The 19220-nt window shown below is 46.1% G+C and overlaps 1 protein-coding gene across 4 annotated transcripts in view; it reads right to left on the reverse strand.

Moving 5' to 3' along the window:
- Positions 1-5480, reverse strand: part of KCTD1 (potassium channel tetramerization domain containing 1) — a 65606-nt gene extending 60126 nt beyond the window's left edge. Inside the window, exon 1 of one of the 4 annotated variants that reach the window (XM_079300050.1) lies at positions 5042-5480. In XM_079300050.1, coding sequence (XP_079156176.1) covers positions 5042-5107 — 66 coding nt within the window. In that variant the 5' untranslated portion in view covers positions 5108-5480. Of the gene's footprint in view, positions 1-2451; positions 4391-4537; positions 4773-4948 lie in introns of those variants that run through there. The other 3 variants (XM_079300049.1, XM_079300052.1, XM_079300048.1) reach the window with 3 other exon arrangements.
- Positions 5481-19220: the final 13740 nt, after the last annotated feature.

Here is a 19220-nt window from a genome sequence, read left to right on the forward strand (position 1 = left end):
AGCTGGGAGAGTCAATGACTTGAGGCAATGCCTTGGGCCATTAACCTCAGCCAGTCATTAATTTCCCCAGGAAATGCCCTGGACCTCGATTAGTGTAAGTATCATAAAAGGTAGCTAGAGAGAAAAAGTTTAGCATTAACATTCTCCCAAGGAAATCCATTCCACAGCCAGTATTTTTTCATCTTGTCACATCCCAGAAGTGCATAAGTTAAAACTGACACAGAAAAAATGGTGACGAAAAAGGGGGGGAAAGAAAAGACAATTTTTTTTTTCTCTTAAAGATTTAAATTAATGAGGTTTGTAGTGAAGGCAAGATTCAGCTACGAAAGTGACTAGGCATCTCGTTTAACTCATGAAATTGTGAATGGAGGTGAACATTTCCATATAATTACTGAAAAAACCCCACACTGTCTAGTTCTAGTACCCTTGCTGATTGCTCATTTTCTTTCTTGATACACTTAGGAAAACAGCAGATGCCTGTGTACTCTCGTTTAACTGTTTCTCCCTTTCTCCCCACAGCCCGCTGTTAATGAGAATTACAGCTCCGAACGCTTCCCGTAGGAAGCACAGCTTTGCAACAAACGCGACAGCAGCTGGATTTCTCCTCGCCTAAGCTTTATGCAAGTGTGAAGGGATTTGTGGGCTAGGGCAGAGATCGAGTTCTCTAGTCTGACAACTGAAAGCACCAAGGCACCTCATTTGACAGGTTAAAGACACACACACTCCGTGACCACTGACTGCTCTGCCCAGTTCCCTCTTCCCCTTCCCAGACGCACGTGCGGTACTCCTCCTAAAAAGCTAAACTATGCTCGAAGTTTCAAAATTACTTTCAGGATCATTAAAAGCACGGGGAAGAGTAATCTATGGTTAAAGACAGCGAGGAGCATTAGCTTTTACCTGAAATAATGAGCTAGAACAAAAACATTATCTGCACATAATCAAGCCTCTAAGCCATTCAGAGACACCAGATACACACAGCAGGAGATCAAGCTACAGTACTCCACTGAAGTAGTCCAAAAAAAAAGCCTCCCTGAAAGAAAGGAGAGGTCACAGGTATCTTAAAGAACATAGATGCTTATGCAGGCATTCACCGGGAGCCCTGCCCTCCCCTTCCCCACCCCAATTAGCCTTCAGGCTGGTTGATTAGCTGGCAAACTCTTTGAAAGGGTCAGTCTGTCCAGAACTGGTATTTCCACTTGGGAAACAGCTCAGGCATGTCGTGTACCTGTGCTTGCCCAGCGCCGCGCTCTCTGGCTGACGGCTGCGATCCCTGTTATTACTTGACACAAGAATGTCGGAAGGGTTTTGTAATCATGTAGGGCAGCCAGCAGTAAAGTTCTTGCCTGAAACGCGGTATTTTATGGGGCACAACGTAACTGCGTGCGCTTTACAGATTTAGTTAGAATGACTTCCAAACTTCAAGCCAATAGAAGAGGTGCAGTGAGTCTTTAATTGAAGTAATTTAGCTGCGGCGTTCAAACACCCGAGAGGAAAGTACTTTTGGAGGGGATGGGGAGCAGGCACCAGCACGTGCTGGCACACAGCAGAGGGGGCTCTGCAAGGCGCACATTAAGGCACAGCTCAACAGCGTTTTCGACAGCACCGTTTTACCGCAAATAAACGCATCTAACGAATCTGGGCTCATTCCACAGCAAAGCTGCACCCAAACCCGTTTAATTGTGCTCTTACTGTATATTTCGCCACTATGGTAACTAATGCAACTAAAGCCAATTTGCCTTAAAAAAAAAAAAAAAAAAAAAAAAAAAAAAAAAAAAAGGATCCCTGCCAGGAAACAGAGCTATTTTAAATAAACAAATACAAGATGAATGCAATTGCCATATTAACCCTCTTGTTAACTTCTGAAGTTTAAAATTACACCCTCATTACTAGTGTGTAATTGAGTATTCTCCCGGCTGTTTCCTGCATTTGAGGTTATTCAAATAGTTCATTAGCACATCAAGAACACCACACACACTAATGATACCTGATGCCCCTATCTATTATTCTGGCCCGACTTTCAGAAGTCACATCTCCCGCAAGAAGAGAAATAAAAGATGGGGAAAATAAATAAAAAGGAGGAAAAGGGGAGCCCAAAGGGCTGAGCTGTCGGTGCTGCCGCTGAGGGGGGAGCATGGCAGCACCCAGGCACCATTCAAGTCCAACACTCAGGCACACAGTGAGTGGCCACTGGACCAGTGGCAGGGCATGGCAAGATTGGCGGGGGGGGGGGCAAGTAAGTTGGATGACTCGCATCCGAGGTCTTTGGGTGCCTAAAGAGTGAGGGTGCCTGAAGAGTGACCCCAAGAGCCACGCCACCCCAATGCTGGCAGTGTGCCTCAGTGCCCAGCCTGGGGGGGAAAAGTAAGGGGCAGTGCAGACTATGTGGGGCAAGTGAGGGGTTGCCACGTTTTGTTGTTTTTTTTTTTTTTTCCTTTTTCTTTTTCCGGTTACCTGTGTGGGGGAAACAATAGCAGGTGAAACTACTGTGGGTGAGGTGGTGCTTCTGTGCCCATTTGCTTCGGGGAGGAGGTGAGGCAAGGGGTCATGTTTCACTGAGACCACCACCACGGCGGGCGCAGCGGCATCCAGGGGCTCGGCGGGGCGGCGGCAGAGTCTTTTGGGGGAGGCGGAGGGCCCACATGCGTCGCCGCCGGCCGCAGCCCCTGCCGGGAACACTGCCTCGTAGAGCGCCCGCTTGGCCGGGGCCACCGCGGCCGCTTCTGCCTTCACCGGCGCGGCGTCACCGTCTTTGGGCAGCACGTAGGGGTTGGCAGCGGGAGCCCGCGGCCGAGGGCCACCATTGAGGGCGGCAGGGGTGTAGCAGCCCCCGCCAGCGGGGTGGTGGAGGAGGTGGTGGTGGTGGTGGTGGGGAGGGGGGTGGTGGTGGTGGGGCGGCTGCAGTCCTCCCAGTTTGGTGCCAATGCCAGCGATACTGTTGAGGGTGGCAATGGAGACGGCACCAATGCAGTGGTTGGTGTAGGTCTTGGAGAGCTTGGCCGCCTTGGAGAGCATCTGCATGCGGGTGCCCAGGAGGTTCTTCCCGATGGCCTTGTTCTCGTACCAGGTGATGTCACCCTCGCTGCAGTGGTCCCGCGGGCGCTGGAAGAAGGCCTTGCACAGGGGGTTGCGCTTGGAGAGGTACTTGACAAAGCTGGCGTAGGGGCAGAACTCTGTGCCAGTCTCATACATACGAGGCAGGTTCTCCTCGTCGCTGCTCTCTGCTCGCTTCTTGCTCCAGGAGGACGAGCGAGACTTGTGGTAGGGCCCCAGAGCCTTGAAATAGACGAACTTGCGTCCATCCTCATCCACGGCCAGCCCAAACGAGTCCTCCTCCAGCTCCCGCTGGTTCTCCCGGCCCCGGGTGCAGAAGTACATGCAGGTCTCAAACCAGACCTTGTTGAGGAGCCCGAAGGGGCTCTGTGTGCTGAACACGCTGCACGTGTAGAGCTTGCGGAGGTCGGCGCGGGTGATGGCCTGCTTCTGCACCACCGGCCCGGCGCCCTGCTCCTCCAGCTTGCGGATGACCGCGGCCAGCGTGAGGTTGGCGGCGCGGAGCTCGGGGTCCTTGGTGAGGTCGAGGGTGCGGCAGTAGGGCGGCTCGTTGAGGTAGCGGTTGAGGGAGCTGCGGATGCTGATGAGGGAGGACTTGGAGTAGAGCTGCCCGCTCTTGGAGCGCGCCTCGGCGTAGAAGGAGCGCAGGACCCGGCAGAGCGCCCCCTTGTCCATGGTCTCGAAGTCGGGGCTCTGCGCCTTCTCGCTCAGGTACTCGCGGAAGATGCGCACGGCGTAGCGGGTGGCCAGACGCGTGTTCTCGCTCAGCCGCGCCCGCTCCGGCCGCTGCAGCAGCAGGGCCGCCTCCAGCTCCGCGTCCTCCGCCGCCCCCCCGGGGCCGGGGCCGCCGCCGCCCCCCGGGGCAGCCGCCGCGGTGCCCCCCGGGGCAGCCCCGACGCCGCCGCTGCCGCCGCCCGGCGTACGGCCCGGGGCGGGCGGCAGCGGCTCCGTCTCCTCCTCGCCGTCCCACTCCAGACCCATCTCCTCTTCCTCCTCCTCCTCGTCCAGCAGCAGCCCCCCATCGGCTCCGTCCTCCTCCTCCTCGTCCCCCGTTATCTGCACCTCCTGGATCTCATCCTCCTCCTCGCCCTCCTCCTCCTCGCCGGCGCTGCAGTAGCGGTGCGGGCGGGGGGCGACGCCGCGGCCGGACGGCCGGTCCCCCGCATTGCCGCCGCCTCCGCCGCGCCCGCCGCCCCCTCCGCCGCCGCCGCTCCACTCTCCGCCGCCGCCGCCGCTGCCAGGCATTCTCGCCATATTGCCGTCTCCCTGCCAGTCCTCGGGCAGGGCGCATGCGCTATATTGGACCGCAGCGCTGGAGCGCTTTTGTGTTTTAATGACCTTCAGCTACCGGGAGGCAAAGCCGGGCTCTTAAAGGGGCCGCGCTCCCACTGGCGGCGCCGGGGAAGGGGCGGGAGAGGCTGGGGTGGATGGGGAGGAGGCTGAGCCGCGCTCAGGGGGTTCCGCGGGGAAAGGGAGCGGTACTTACCGCGCCCGCCGCTCACCTCGGGTCCGTCCTGTCGAGCAGCGCTGATGGGCGCCGGGCGCGGGGGGGAGCCGCCGGGCAGGTGCGCCCCGGCCCGGAGGTTCCCCCGCCAACCCCGGCGCCCGTCCCACCTCCCCATCCCCGAAAAAGAAAGCGCTCCGCGTGAGAAGCCGCTCTTTCGGTAGGGACGGACCGCCACCGAGCTGCTACGACGCTTAGCACCTCCTCATTCCACAGTAACTTATACACAGACCAAAAAGAAAAAAGAAAACCAAAAAATCCCAACCAAAAAACCCAAACCAACAACCCGCAAAGCGAAGAAAAGAAAACCCCAAAACCAATCAAAACCGAAACACACACACACACACACACACAAAAGACTCAGGCTGTGCTTGACCGCAGCACGGCTCAGACCTCGCTAGGATGCTCCCGGGGAGCGGGCGGAGGACCCGGCCCCGCTCCCCGCCCGCCGTGCTGCCGCGACATCGCCTGCCGCCGACCTCGCACCTTTAATCGGCCGCCCGGATTTCGGTCGAGGGGCTCGGGAGGAGACGGACGCTCGGGGCATTGCATCCGTGCGGCTCGGAGTCCGCCCGGGAACAGCCAGTCGGCAGCCGCGGCGCTCGCTTGGCTTGCGGGAGCCCCGGCGAGGTTGGCTGCGGAGAGGGAGCAATAAGGACTCGGGGGCTGACGGGCGCTCCGGGCCGCCCTCTTGCTCGCTGGGGCTGCAGACCTCAGGGCAGCCGGAGGGGCCGCGGCCCCCCCCGTGCCGCCGCTGCCTCCCACCGCGCCCTCGTTCTGCCTCTGCCACCCTCTTCAGCCACGGAGCAAAACCCGAGGGCGCTCCCGCAACCGCGGAGCCGCCGGACTCAACAGGGCCACTTTGCGGGTGCTCTCGCAGAGGGGAGCCCCGGAGCGGCGCAGCGCGGGCGGGGGGCGCGGAGTCCCGGCTCAGCTGAGCCCTGCCCCCGCCACCCCGAGCCCCCCGCCCCGCTCTGCCCCGGGAAGGCGGCTGGCTGCACGCTGCCTTCCTTACCCTTCCTTCCCGGGAAGGGTGCTTGGCCTGGCTGCGCGAGAGCAGGAGCGAGGGCATAAGCCTAGGGCCGCGCACCGCGGGGAGAGGGAGCCTGTCCCACTCGGGACGGGACGAGGTGCGTCCCCGCTGGTAGCACCCCCACTCTCCAAAACAAACTACCCCCCAGAACTCCCCGTGCTATTATTTAGGCGGGCCATTTCTTTTATTCGGGACGATGAAATAAATATTCATTGCGACTGCTGGCTACACCTGAAATTATAGCCCTAATTGCGGAGCTGTTGGCCTGAGTTACCACATTTGCTGCTTACTCATCCGTAAGAACGGCTCAGCCCGGGCCCCAGCCGCGGTGGTTCCCTTTTGGGGGGGCTCGGTGCCCCTCGGTGCTGGGCGGTGCCGAACCCCGAGGCCGCTCCCTTGGGGCAGGGACCGACGGCCACGGACGGGGCGGCCCGGACAGCTCCAGCCGCCGCCGTCCGGGGAAACGTGGGATGCCAAAGAAGGGATGTGCAAATTGTTGAGCAAATTAGGCCAATTCGAAATAAATAAGCACTGAGGGAAAGAGAGCCTGCCACTCCCGGGAAATAATTGAAGAGAAACCCGGCACTGTTATATTGATGCAAGCCTGGAGTAATTACACGGAGGTCAAAGTTGTTGCATGCAGTACAGAAGTTGTGCTCACTCTGTAGTTTGAGAGCGGATTATGTTCCCTCTTAGGTCGATGGCACATATACAAAATTCTGCATTTTTTTTTCCCTATGCGCGTAAGAGGATATAAATTAGGAGTGTTCTCCCTTTTCATATTTGTAACCTAATCCTGAAACAAAGTCTCAAAGACCTTCCCAGGCGATGGACCAGATGCTGAAACAGATACTAAAAGAAACAATACCTTGTTGCGGTTAAAAGCTAAATGGCCCAGGCAGGCTCCTTTTGGGAGCTATCAGAACTCACCCTAGGAGACAGAAAACTGCAGAACCTGCAGCATAAACTTTTTTTACAGAGATTATTTTTCTTTATTGTTCCCGTAAATTATAAAAATTACGTGACGGGCATTGAGCTTTGATTCTGTCTTAAGACCGTAGATGCCACTTTTTTTTTTTTTTTTTCCAAAGACCTTTTCAGAGCCATATGAGTGCAAAAGGTAATTGAGTATTTTTTTAACTTTAAAAAAGACGAACACCAGGTTGACAGCTTCTGTACTTGGATGTTCATTTAATCACCATTTTCTGATTACAGGAGGTGAACTATGCTGACAGACTTGCAGATGAATATGCAGCCCAGTATACGAATAGTAAGTATAACAGACATAAAGAACTTGCAGTGAGGTTGGAGGGGAAAAATGTATACGGAGCATCTGTATTACACACATCAACTGGAAGCACCTCAGCAGCCAGGGGGAATTCGGAGAGTGGCAAGTGAGGTGTTCAGAGTGCTGCAGGTGCCCGTAACTGGAAAGACACATGCATAAATTATATACCTGTACAATCTATATGCATATAGGTAAGTTAATCACATACATATATGTTACCTTGCCTATCTGTCTGCGTTCCTAAAAATAGCATTTAGCCCAGCCAGTTGTATTCCAGAAGTTTAAATCCTATTGTTCAAGCTCTCCAGTTAGATAAGGTAATCAAACTGCATTCCAAAACTGACAGAGTTGCACAAGGTTGTCTAATGTGAGCTGGCGTATAACATTAAACTTACATCCACTCCACCCTCCATGTCACTAATCAGAGGTTTACCCTGCTGAGAGCTCTGTGCAGGCATAGAGAGCATTCTGCATTCTCCCCTAGGACTCAAGGTTTGAGGCTGATTCTCAAATAGGTCCTGTCCGCACTTGGAGAATACATTTTATTACTGCTGTCAGTAAAGAAGATGTGATACCCACAGAACACTAATAATGGACTGGCCTCACTAAGGATTATCCTTACGTGTACTTGGAGATCAGTTCATATGCCACAGAATGAGTGTGCCAGTTTAAAAACCAAAACAACCTTCTACATGAGTCAGTTGGTTTACAATAAAGGTACTGCTTATTACCACATTAGCAAATAGTTTCAGGTCTTTCTTCACTTCTTTTTTTAAGTTAGTCTTGCCCCTGGCCTTGCTCCTGGCAAGCAGAGAGCTTGCTAGAGTTGTGTTCTCTGACAATCGGCTATTGTGCTAAAGCTTTCCACTGCCTAATTCTCCTCCAGACTAACACAATCTATTTCTCCCGTAGCCTCTGTAAGTGGTTATTTCACTTACAGACACCTAAACCTTCATGCTTCGGTGAGTGTTGGTACGTATTTCATCATGAGGCTTCACGAGGAACTAAACTGGAATATCTCCAAAAGCCAAGAAACAAAGAAAAACCATTGGGTCCGTTTGCTTCTTAGGATCCTGTCTAGGCATCTAGAAAAGTTTATTTAAAAAACAGTGCTGGAAACAACCTTGTGGGTTAATCCTAATGCTGGCCACCTGGCATTTTTTAAAGAAAATAACTTTTTCTCCATGTACACTTTTACTGTTAGTTTAAATACAAAAAAAATTTCTTTAAATGTCTTAATACATTTTCTGAACACAAGATGTTTTCACTGTAGAGGCACGCTATGTGTAAATTGGTATGAGAAATCCATATTGACACTACAGAACTAGAAGGCAAATAACACTTGGGACTCTTGGAAAATTCACTTAGGGAAAAAGCATGTCCTAGAAATCCTTCTCCCACCCAGAAACATGCAGTTTTGAGATAAGCTTTTTTAGCATTTCAGAACTGTCACTTCAAATGCTAATTCCGTTTTTATTTTACTCTGTTATTTTTGTATATGATATTTCTAGTTGTTTCATTGCTTCTTCGTACTAGGGACAGCTAATGCTAACATGTAGTTGCTATAACAGATTTTAAGTCGCTTTTATTTTCTTTCCCCCCCCCCCCCCCCCTTTTAACATCTCCCATCTGTGTGGCAATGAAACAGCTTCATATAACTCAACAAAGGAGACGTTGATTTAGTAAAGTGAGGATGTATCCATCAGCACTAAGTTGCAGCTGTTCTTAATGCGTTTTCAAATACAAAAGCTATTTCACCTCTTAGATTGTCATATTATGAAATGTTAGTAGTCGTTGTGCATATCAAAGCACCGGCTCCCACCCAAACCTTGTGAAACACGAAGGCAGCATCAAGCCAGCCTCCTTTCAGAGCTCCCCGGTGCCAATTGAAAGCCTATTTCCCCAGTATACTCCTATTTTTTTTTCCCTTCCCTCAGGTATTTGCCGTTACTTGCTCACTGTTTTGTTTTGGTTTGATTTTTTTTATCCTTTTACAAAAGCAATATTTCTGCTGCCGAGGCCACGATTTGTTTCCCGATTGCTTTGTTTTCAAAGTAAACCAGGGAAAACCCGAGTCATCATCTTTGTAAGAAAGCACACGTTCAGTGCTTGGCAAATTACAAGACAGGACTTTGCAAATCACCTTTATTTTCAGTGTCAAGCAGCTGGAGCATTTTTGCTTCCAAAAATATAGAAGAGCTATGTTGTCAGACAGCCTGGAGAGAGGCAGGTAATAAATTGCATTGTGCTGCATAAAGGTTTTAAGGGTCTTTTAAAATGTGCTGGAGGTAAGTTGCCAGGAGATACATTAATGCTTTTATTTAGCTGTATTTCAGTTTGTGTTTGTCTTTGCTTCTCTGGTGTTAAGGGCACTCAAAACAAATTGGATGGTCTGTGTGGCACAGTGGTAGCTGGTTAAAGTTGCTCTAGTGGTTGTCTGATCATTTCTATGAACTACTGACACCAAGTAACCTGCTGTGTTAGTGGCACAAAGTTTGCTCTTCACAGAGGGAGAAAGAGCTCTTCCTAACCAGGCTGATAATTGGAGAGTTTTTATTCCTTCTCAACTGAGTCCATACATTCTACATGAAGGTGAGTGAAATTTGGAAGCAACAAGCCAGTAACTTAAGAAAGGGAGCTCCAAAGAGAGAGATCCCTGTGAAACCACAAAGCTTGTTTGTTGTAGGTCTAAGTACAAGTTTTCACTTTATGCAGTGTTTTAAGTACTATGTAATAGAACATAGCTTTATGCTGTATTGAATATGGAGTTCTTGAAATCCTATTTTCTAATCATAATCTTCCAGTAAAAGTTTATTTTGAACTATGAGTTCAGACTGGAAGTCACGCTGGGCTGGATGAGGTCTAGAAATGCAGGGAAGAACAACTAGTTATATGATAATAAGGTCTGGCTAAGAAAACTCCTTAAACATTCCTAAAAGCAAAAAAGGGGAAAAAAAAGCAAAACCCAACAAATCCAAACAAGAATGTAACATAATGAAACTCTGAAGATGTGCACTTTCCAACTTGTTTCTGTACCATATGGATTTTATCTTGGTTCCTTTTACCATCCCCATTGCATGACCCAGAGTTTCTGTGTTGCCATGAGCTGTGCTGAGCACTGATTCCTGCACAGGGCCACAGGCAGAGCTTTACACCTATGCAACTTATTCATGCTTTTCTCAGATCATGGGGTCCTCAAGGGACAGGACAACAGCTGGCCTACAGCCCAGCATGGAAAAGAGAATCTTCTTTTGACTGTCAACTAGTGGCTCTAAAGCCTCTTTATACCATGAATTCACTGTCAATATACTTTTGTTTTGATTTAGTGACTGAAATAAACTGATTATTCCCCTTTTCCACCAGTATTATGTCTGTGTCATCATGAATTTGGAAATTCCCTTTCAGGTATTTATGTAGCAAAAACCCCAGTACCAATGCTCTGTCTTCTTGGATTTTCTTTTCTCAATTGAGTTATCTCAGCTGTGTTGACACAAACCCAATTTAAGCAACTTTTGAGTTGTGAGAGTTCAAAGGAAGCCTACAGAGGGTGTAAACATACTGCTAAACAGTGTCAGAGCCCTGTTCAGGCTGTCACCCAGACCCACCTTTCCATTGCTGTTGAATTTTAAGTTACACTAACTTGTAATGCTGCATTCGAGTAGAAAGGAATGAATTCATAGGTCATATGAAACAAGAGTACTGGAATAAAAAAAGTACAGCAATGTTTACTGCCAGACCAAATCACCTCCTTTATCTGGGTGATTTAATTCATACCAAGAAAAAAAACGGTAGAGCATGTGGCAGAATATTAAAAAATAATGAAAGTTCTTTATGCAAAACCACTTGCATTAATTAAATGTTCCTCCTGAATCTGTCTTCAGATGGAACTGGGGGAAAAGCCTCAGGGTACTGTCAGGACTTTTGTTTGAGGTTTAAAGCTGGAGGCCATAAAGGACCTTTCAGTTTGCACCTGCGTTTTGCTGCATTTTAAGTTATAGAGAATAAAGCCTGGAAAAGTAGAAAACCTGAAATGATTCAGGGAAAATATAAATAAAATTGATAAAATTTAGTGAAAAAGACTGGATGTATTGGATGTACCTCTCTTTTTTCAGCATCAGGTAATAAAACAGATGAAAAATACCTTCTAGCATCTGGTAAGCATCAGTGTTTTGTAAGAGTTTGGCATTAAATACCCCAACAAACCACTTCTGCAACTGTTGAGAATGCTTAACTGCAAAGCTTTTATTTTGTCTATCCCTGAATTATATTGTGCTTTGAAATCTTTGCTTTTTCTATCCATGAAAGGTTAAGCTAAGTGGGAATCAAAGTTTTCTTATTTGAAGATCAAGGCTAAAACTCAATTCCTCTTTACAGAATGAAAAGCATCATCAAATAAATTAAAATAATCTAAAAAATCCTAGAGCCAAGACTGCACACTCATGAACTGAATTATACCACTACAAGCAGGTAGTTATTTGTTAGTAAAGACCCTGCTTGTAGTAGAAATGAGCATTGTTAAGCAAGAGAAAAATTACAAGGTCTTCCTTTGCCTTGGACAAAACAAGGTCACATTTGCAATTTGCAGTGCTTGATCTCTCTGTTAGCAATCTTGGCAAAGGTTTATCAAGTTATTCTGAATAATTTCCTTCAAGTTATGAGTGTGCCTCTTGGTCTGTTATGGACCTGTTCCTTCAGTTTACTCTGCTGTTTACCTGTGAATTGTCACACTCCTTCTTGCTGATGGGTGTCAAAAGAAAAAAAAAAAATAAAGCAGTGTTTAAAATCAAAGCTTCAGTGTGGAAGGATATAAAGTGTGAAATCCAGACCCATTGCTTTCATTCTGGCTTTAGTGATCATAGAAACCTGCTGTAGGGCAGGACTAATCTGCCAGAAAATTATTATTGAGTCCTGGTAACTCAGATATATGTGCAGACTTGAAAACCTTGTTCTTTGTGCCAACTCCAGGTCCTACAAGAACCTCACACAGCATCCTCCACCTGGCTCAGAAATACACTGTGTTCCACCTTAAAGAGGAGGAAGTTTGTTGATTCCCAAACAGCTGTGAACAATTTAATCTCTCTCCAAACAGCCCAGCATCCTATTCCAATTGAGAGCTTCTTGAGGGACGGACAGTTTGAAGAGCTGGTAAGAGATAATAGGGTCTTTCTTTCAATTCCATTCCTATGGATTTGGCCTCGGCAGAAGCATCTTGGTAACAGGGGCTGCCAAATCTCAGAGCATCACAATATTTGGTTGGAGTTTTCTCCTCCATATGCTGGAACTGAGAGGTTAAAAATTAGTCATTGGCAGACAACTTTGAAACCCAGAATTACTGGTCTCTAAATACTTGGAAATCAGGTGGTGAGTCACAGTTTTCTAATTTTAGGAAGAAGAAATCCCTGCAATTTTGAGATATGATTAAGATTTTATTCTGAATGCTGGTGGTTGGAACTCCTGGGATTTCCCAGATGAAATTGCCTCTGACAACTAAGCTGACAACTTGAATTGGTTTTCTGGACAAGTCTCTAAATTACTGAATTCTTTGCCTCACCTAATTTCTTAATAAAAAAATCACCATCCAAATCCTACACAAGCCATTTTTGCTGTCTCTTTGGCAATAAGTTTAGAAGAGTCAAAGAATCCCAAAGAACTACTTCAAGAAACTCATACCCAGATTTCTTTGAGTTCTCAGAACCATGAACTCTTTTTGTTCTGATTATCAGAAGGTCTCTGCACTCAGAAATGGTTGTATAGGTATTTAAGCCAGCTGTACTTTTAAACAGGCTTGCACCTGATATGGTTTCCATGGGAGCTACTTGGTCCTCAGCCATTTGCAAACATGGCTGCTTATGTAGATAATTAAATTAGAGTTAGTGAACACAGTGTTCTTCTGAGCAGCTGACCTTCAGTATTTCTGGTACACTGGTAGTACAGTGAAGGGAAATACATTCTTTCTATGGTTTATATTTCCTGTACTACATTTTTATTTTCCTTAAGACTAGCTAGATGCGACTTTCTGGATACTTTACCAAAATCTCCTACTATTTCACTGTATTTTCAACAGCTACCCTTGGATTGTTCTGCACAACTTCTTACAGAGCATTTAATCATCTTAGTTCTTCTATTTTCACTGGAGTTTCCGAATTTTTAAGCTTTTTTTTGTCCAGCAAGATATGTTGTGCTTGGCTTACTACAATGTTTCATAATACTCTCTAAGAACTAGTTTTATTCAATCAAAGTGGTGGAGTTTAACTACTTAGGAATGCCAGTCATATCTAAAGTGCAGAGGATGAATTATAGGAGCTTTGTTTGTAAAGCTAAATGAATCAAAGTATCTGGAACAATTTTTAATGGTTTTTTGGGCAGGCACTGTATTTCAAAGGAAGTTGTAGATTCATTTTGTTAACCCATTGCTTCAAATGAGTTTGTCAGGTCCCAAATAGGGAGGGACAGGATTTTGGCTACTGAATTCCAGTTAGGAATGGGATGAGTAGAGAGAACCACACACACAGCTGAATAAACTAGAATAATCCTGATGTCCCACTGAGGTCAGCAGCACTAATTAGCATCCAGAGACAGGAAATCTATTTGAACCTGCCTGCTTTGCTTCCTGGCTTTGGTCACATCCAAAGTCATACAGGGAAATGATTCTGATGCTGTATCCTGCCAGAAGCACATGGTGGGATCCTCATGGGCTATCCTGTCCACCCAGGACTTTTATAATCATTCTCTCTCACTGGAGTGGCTGAAATTTTGTTGCATGGAGGATACAAAACCAGAGGCCTTTTGGCTGCTCCACAGAATGAGTTTGACCCTTGCAGGCATACCTGTCTGCCTGGCTCCTAAGCTCTGTGAAGTCCAAGAAGCCTGGTACCTATTCTAGGAAGTCATGTTGAGAATTCCAGCTTTCTCAGTAGTATCAGAAACACATGGAAGCTACAAACTGCCTCCACATTGGGGAATTTTGCCAGGCCTTAATTTCTTTATACTTTCTGTCCATGAACTCTGAGCTTTCATGAAGCTTCTTCCCAGTGCCATGGACAAATGCCACTACCTCCCTTCTTTGTGCTGCTCAGAAACCCACCTGAGGCACAGGCTGCTGAATTCTGGTTTTGTTCATGCTCTCTGAAGGACTGCTCCATCTCTTAAGCTTTCTCTAGAGCTGGGTGACTGTTCATAAAACAACAAATATGCATAAATCCATTACTTTTTCATTATTTTTTGGGTAAATTAGTGGAGTAATATTGGAAAGCTTATACTATTTTATCTGCTGGTCAAAAGAACAATTTTGAAATTAAGAAATAAGAAAACTTTTTATTACTTGAAAGCTTCAGAAAAGTAGAGAAATATTTTCCATCATAATGTGAATGTAAGCACAGTGGTGGCAAATATTGGCCCTACAGTAGTAGTTTCTCAAAGTCCTATGCATAAATGATTATTTTAGTAGGCAGTAGGCAAGCTATCACTTGCCTATATGAAAGATTTATGCTTCATTTTAACCTCAGAGAGAGAGTCATTCCTCTCAATTTCTTCTGCTTTGCAGAAAGGACATGAAACAAACAGAAAATGTTGCGAATGTTCTACAATTTCAACTGGAATAAGAAAATAAACCAAACCCAAAAACCACTTCAGTTGAAAACAGACTAATGTCAATAGGGAAACAATCAAAAACAGTTGACAAAACTTCTGGCTTTGATGACACAATTGTTTTACACAGTGCTAAAAGGGTGCATCTCTCAAGTGTGTGTAAAATATTGCCAAATCACAGAACAGTACTCAGAAATGGACAGGGATTTTATTGTATTGGCATAACCAGTTTGAAGATACTCAGCTGGATAATGGAGAACAACCTTTTATTGTGTGAAAATGACCTATTACTATAAAGTACCTATTACCTAATCCTGCAAAGCATTTCAAGAAACACTCCAAAAGCAAGAAAAGAGAATCTAAGTCCACTGGTTGCACCTGTCCTTTTGCATCCAGCCATGAAGAACATCCTTCTGCTCTGGGCTGACACTGCCTGGGTTGACTCTGTTGAATCTGCCAACAGAATAAGGCTTAGCAAATAGACTGGGGAAAGGAGAATTCAGTCTCAGCTGTTTGCAGTCATCTGAGAGCTTCTGGTGATCCATGCCACTCTGTTTGTGTTGCTGCAAAATGCATACACCTTGGGGGAAAATATTAGTAATCTGGGCACAAGAGCTAAAAACTTTCCGGTAGAATAATCTGAATCACATATTTGGCTTAGTTTCCTGATGGAAGAAATAGAAAGTCCCTTTGCTCCGTGAAATTAACCATCATTCAACTAACTACTATATTTTTAAATGACATTCTCAGTAAGCTGCAAGGATGCCAAGAATGCTGCTGTGCCCTAATGATATATGTGAGACCTTAATGTTGACACACAGCTCAGGGTCATGAAGATTTTCTAGGAGAGAGCAGAAACTCTAGAAAATCTACCACCACATTAGCAAAATTAGCAATGTTGAGGGGAACTCTTCTTGGACTCATAACAACTGGTCTGACCCATAATAACTTGCAAAGTCATAACAGAGAGAAGTAAAATTTCAACATGGTCATTCCTCTTGACAAAAGACACCCCTCTGCCAAAAAGAACCTCAACCAAACCCCACAGAAATTCAGACCAAACAGATGGCTCTTTCCTCCATTAGCATCCTGTCTTGCTCCTTTTGAACCACTGCCACTGCTGTATCAGAGAACATTTGATACTGGCATATCAGGGCTGGGCTGGGTTAACTAAGCCTCATAAGATGGAACAACAGTGAACAACAGGAAAAGGTGGGGGGATGCAGTTGTACTACAAAATAATTTGAAATAATTCTGAAATTATTCCCACTCAGGTTGTGCTTTCCTCCAATAATCCCTGTGTGCCCTCAAAGTTTGTAGGCAGTTAGCCAAACCTTTAGAGCCCTAAAGCCATCCTATTGTCAAACTGTCTACAATTCTCCTAAATTTTGGTGAGAGAAACATTTAACAGAGGAAGACGTGGTCTGGTTGCTTTCAGTTTTTCCCATCAGCAGACACTCAGTGGATAGAAAAGTCACTGTAGGAGCATTCCTGTAGCCCTGATCCATTTATGTTCCTTTGGCACATGCAGGCATATTCATGAGCTCTAGATCCAAACCAGGTGAATTACTTTCAGCAGACAACAGAATTTGAACTCTGTTGTCCTAGTGGAGGGCAGTGGTGGACCTTTGTGTTCAGGGCAAGAGCACATTTGACACAAAAAAGATATGGGACAGATCTGACAGACATAAAAGGATGCTGTAGAAGCAGATTTCCTTCATCCCACAGCTGACCAGAGGTGGGATTTGCCTCTTTTCCCTCCCTTGGTGAAGGCAGCAGCAGGAGCAAGTCTCATTTTCTAGGGCTCTGGCACAGATAATGCAGACTTGGGACCAGAGCTGATTTTGTCCTCAAGGCAATCTGCTGCCCTCAGCACTTTCTGTGTTGCTAGAGCCTCAGGTCAGCTCTGTTCAATCCTCCAGCAACCTTCTCTCAACACAAACTCCTGCAGTCATAGGTGAAACCTAAGTAAATTTCCTCTGCTCAAAGAGGCAAGAACAGGATTTCTCCTGGGACACCTGGTAAGGACTCCAAACAGTGGTGCCAAGCAGCACATATCTTGCAGTTACTTTCACCAGACAGGACCACTTCACCCTAAAGGTGGCTGAAAGTGAACAGAACGTTGGGTTGTAAGGCACACCAAGGGTTTTCTCATTTGCCATTTTCACAACTCTCTAAGGGGTACAAAACCTTGTAGTTTCTCTTTCACTCCAGTTGAAAGAAACCAGAAATTTAATTTGGATGCTACTGTCAACAGTCCAGTCTTGAGCTGGTAAATCTGGCTGATAATTATCCTGGGACTCTTCTTTCTTATTTTTCTAAGATAAACTCCTCAGTTTTTCCCCTCTTCCTTGTGCATCACACCCAGTAACTGAAATGCTACACATCAGTCCTAGCTTGGACAGTGCCTCCCCTCCTCATTCATCCTCTGCTCTCTCCAAATCATGCCATACTTTCTCCCATACTTTCTCCTTCACCACCTGTTCTTCCTTCGGGAATGAGCAGAATTACACACCCATCTGCCTTAACTGTTTCCTCCATTTCTGCTAGGAGAAATTGAGAAGATGAAAGACAGGGAAAAGTGGTGCAGAAAATACTCTGAATGATATCTGAAGTTGCGCTGAACATGTCTTCTACAATCTCCTCCTTCTGCTTTATCTCTTCTTCTTTGCAATCTTGTGGAAACCAGGAGGAAACCAGGAAAAAAAAAAAAACCACTGTATGGTTTGTCAGCTTCAGAGAAGGAGAAAAGAAAAACCCCTTCCTCTTTTAGTGTGATTACATCTCACTTACATCCCACACTTCTCTGGGAGAATCCCTGTCTACTTTCTTGTTCCTTTGGGGCCACACACGCAGCTGAACAAACAGCAGCAATATCTGTGGGAAAGACAGGATGATTCCACCCTCTTCCTCCAAGTTTCTTCATTTTTCTGTAATCCTGCCTGCCTCCTCAGGAGGTTCCAGTTCCTCACCTTGGCACACCATGCCCAGCAATTGTGATGCTGTACTCAAGGTGACACCAAGCTCTGCAGTCCTGCCAGGACTGTTATCCCTGGCCATGTGTGGGGGAATCTCTGTGCTTTCAGCCACGTGTCCTTGCTGGTGTTTGGGTGAAACAGTGCCCAGCTCTTGCTAATCTCTAGTATTCATGACCACATGATGTTCCAAAACAAAGCATGAAGAAAGAGATGAAGCCTGGATTATTTTTTTAACAGTGTATTTGGGAGTAGTCACTTAACTTCTGTGTTTGAGTTTTCAGACTGCAATAATTTTCAAGTCCTGTTCTAATTTCCCTTCTCTTACTGCCTTATCAATTTATCCTCCACCTCAAACATATAGGCTACTTATCCTCCATCCCAAACATTAAGGATAAGGATGATTGTTTTTACCCTTTTAAATCCAGGAATCTCTTGGGATGTGAGACAATGGGAAACATACTAGGAGGTGAGAGGAGAGGCTTGGCAGTGCAAAAGAGAATGCAATAAACCAGTTATTTCTTTTCCAATCATTAAACTCCACACCCTAGAGTTACTGGTCTTTATGGCAGCCTGGTCAAATAGAAAAAGACACTGAAAGCAGAAGAAAACATCCTATGTTTCCAAACTGATGCATGGACAAGGTGCCAAATGATTGCATTTCATTCATTTGCCACAAACTGGGTTAGCTTTGAGCTTGAAGGAGAGAGAATAGCAGGTTTTTAAGTACTGCTTCTGGGTCTGGCATCAACATTTCTGTTGCCATAATGAGTCAGACATCAGAGGCAATACACATGAAAGGATGCAGACCAATGCCTAGGCAAACAGAAGGGGGAAAGCAGAACTGAAAAATAAGTGCACGTGTCAGGGAAGAAGGATTCCATCCTCACAAAACTTTTGAAATTATAACTTCAATTTCCTTTATTTCATCAAATAAATTCACTTTGAAATAAACCCACTACTACCACCACCACTACAAAACCCCTCTAGAATTCTGGGCAAAGTTAATTTGCCAGAGGCAGAGTTTGTTCTGTTAATTGCCATTTGCCATGTACCAATGCCACAGTCCCCAAATGCTCTTGCACATTTCCCATCACGCAAGCACACACACGATTAAGAACATTTGAGCAGTCATCCTTAGAACTGTGAAAAACATTAATCCTCAAATGAAGGGAAATCAGCCTTCTGAGCCACAGAAGCCATGGCCTCAGCTGCTCCTTCCCTTTGCCTTTAGCCAGGGCTGAAGGGCTGTTGGATGTTTAGGGGTAGATAACTGGGTCTGGTAACCGACTATGGGGTGGAAAGCGCATTGATGGAAAACATCTCAAGCTCTGGTTTGCACTCTTACTTGGGGGCTTCACTGGGAACTCAGAGCAGTCCAGAGATGCATATTTGGCACTTTTCAGCTGTCAAGTAACTCCCTCAATTGCTCTCTTATGCCTCACATTTCCATTGCCTTTTCTTCTTCCTTTCTTTTTCAGACTATCCCTTCTTCTCTGACTCCTCTTTCAACTTGTATCATCCTCACCTAGAGAGCTTACACGTGTTGCTTGGTGCTCTTCTTTACTATTCCTTGCTCTCTCCAACATTTTATCAAAGATAATTGTCACAAAGAAAATACTTATTCCAAGAAGTTTTAGTGATCTGCTAATCAATTAGTACAAAATAATCAACTACAGAACTCTAAAAGATCTTTCATGTTCCTTACTGTCCTCTGTTACTAGGCTTCCTTCACTATATCAGGACTTCACTGTTGACAGTTTTACTAAAGTGGCTGATTAA

This window comes from Erithacus rubecula (genome assembly GCF_903797595.1).
Source record: "Erithacus rubecula genome assembly, chromosome: 3".
Classification (NCBI taxonomy): Eukaryota; Metazoa; Chordata; class Aves; order Passeriformes; family Muscicapidae; genus Erithacus; species Erithacus rubecula.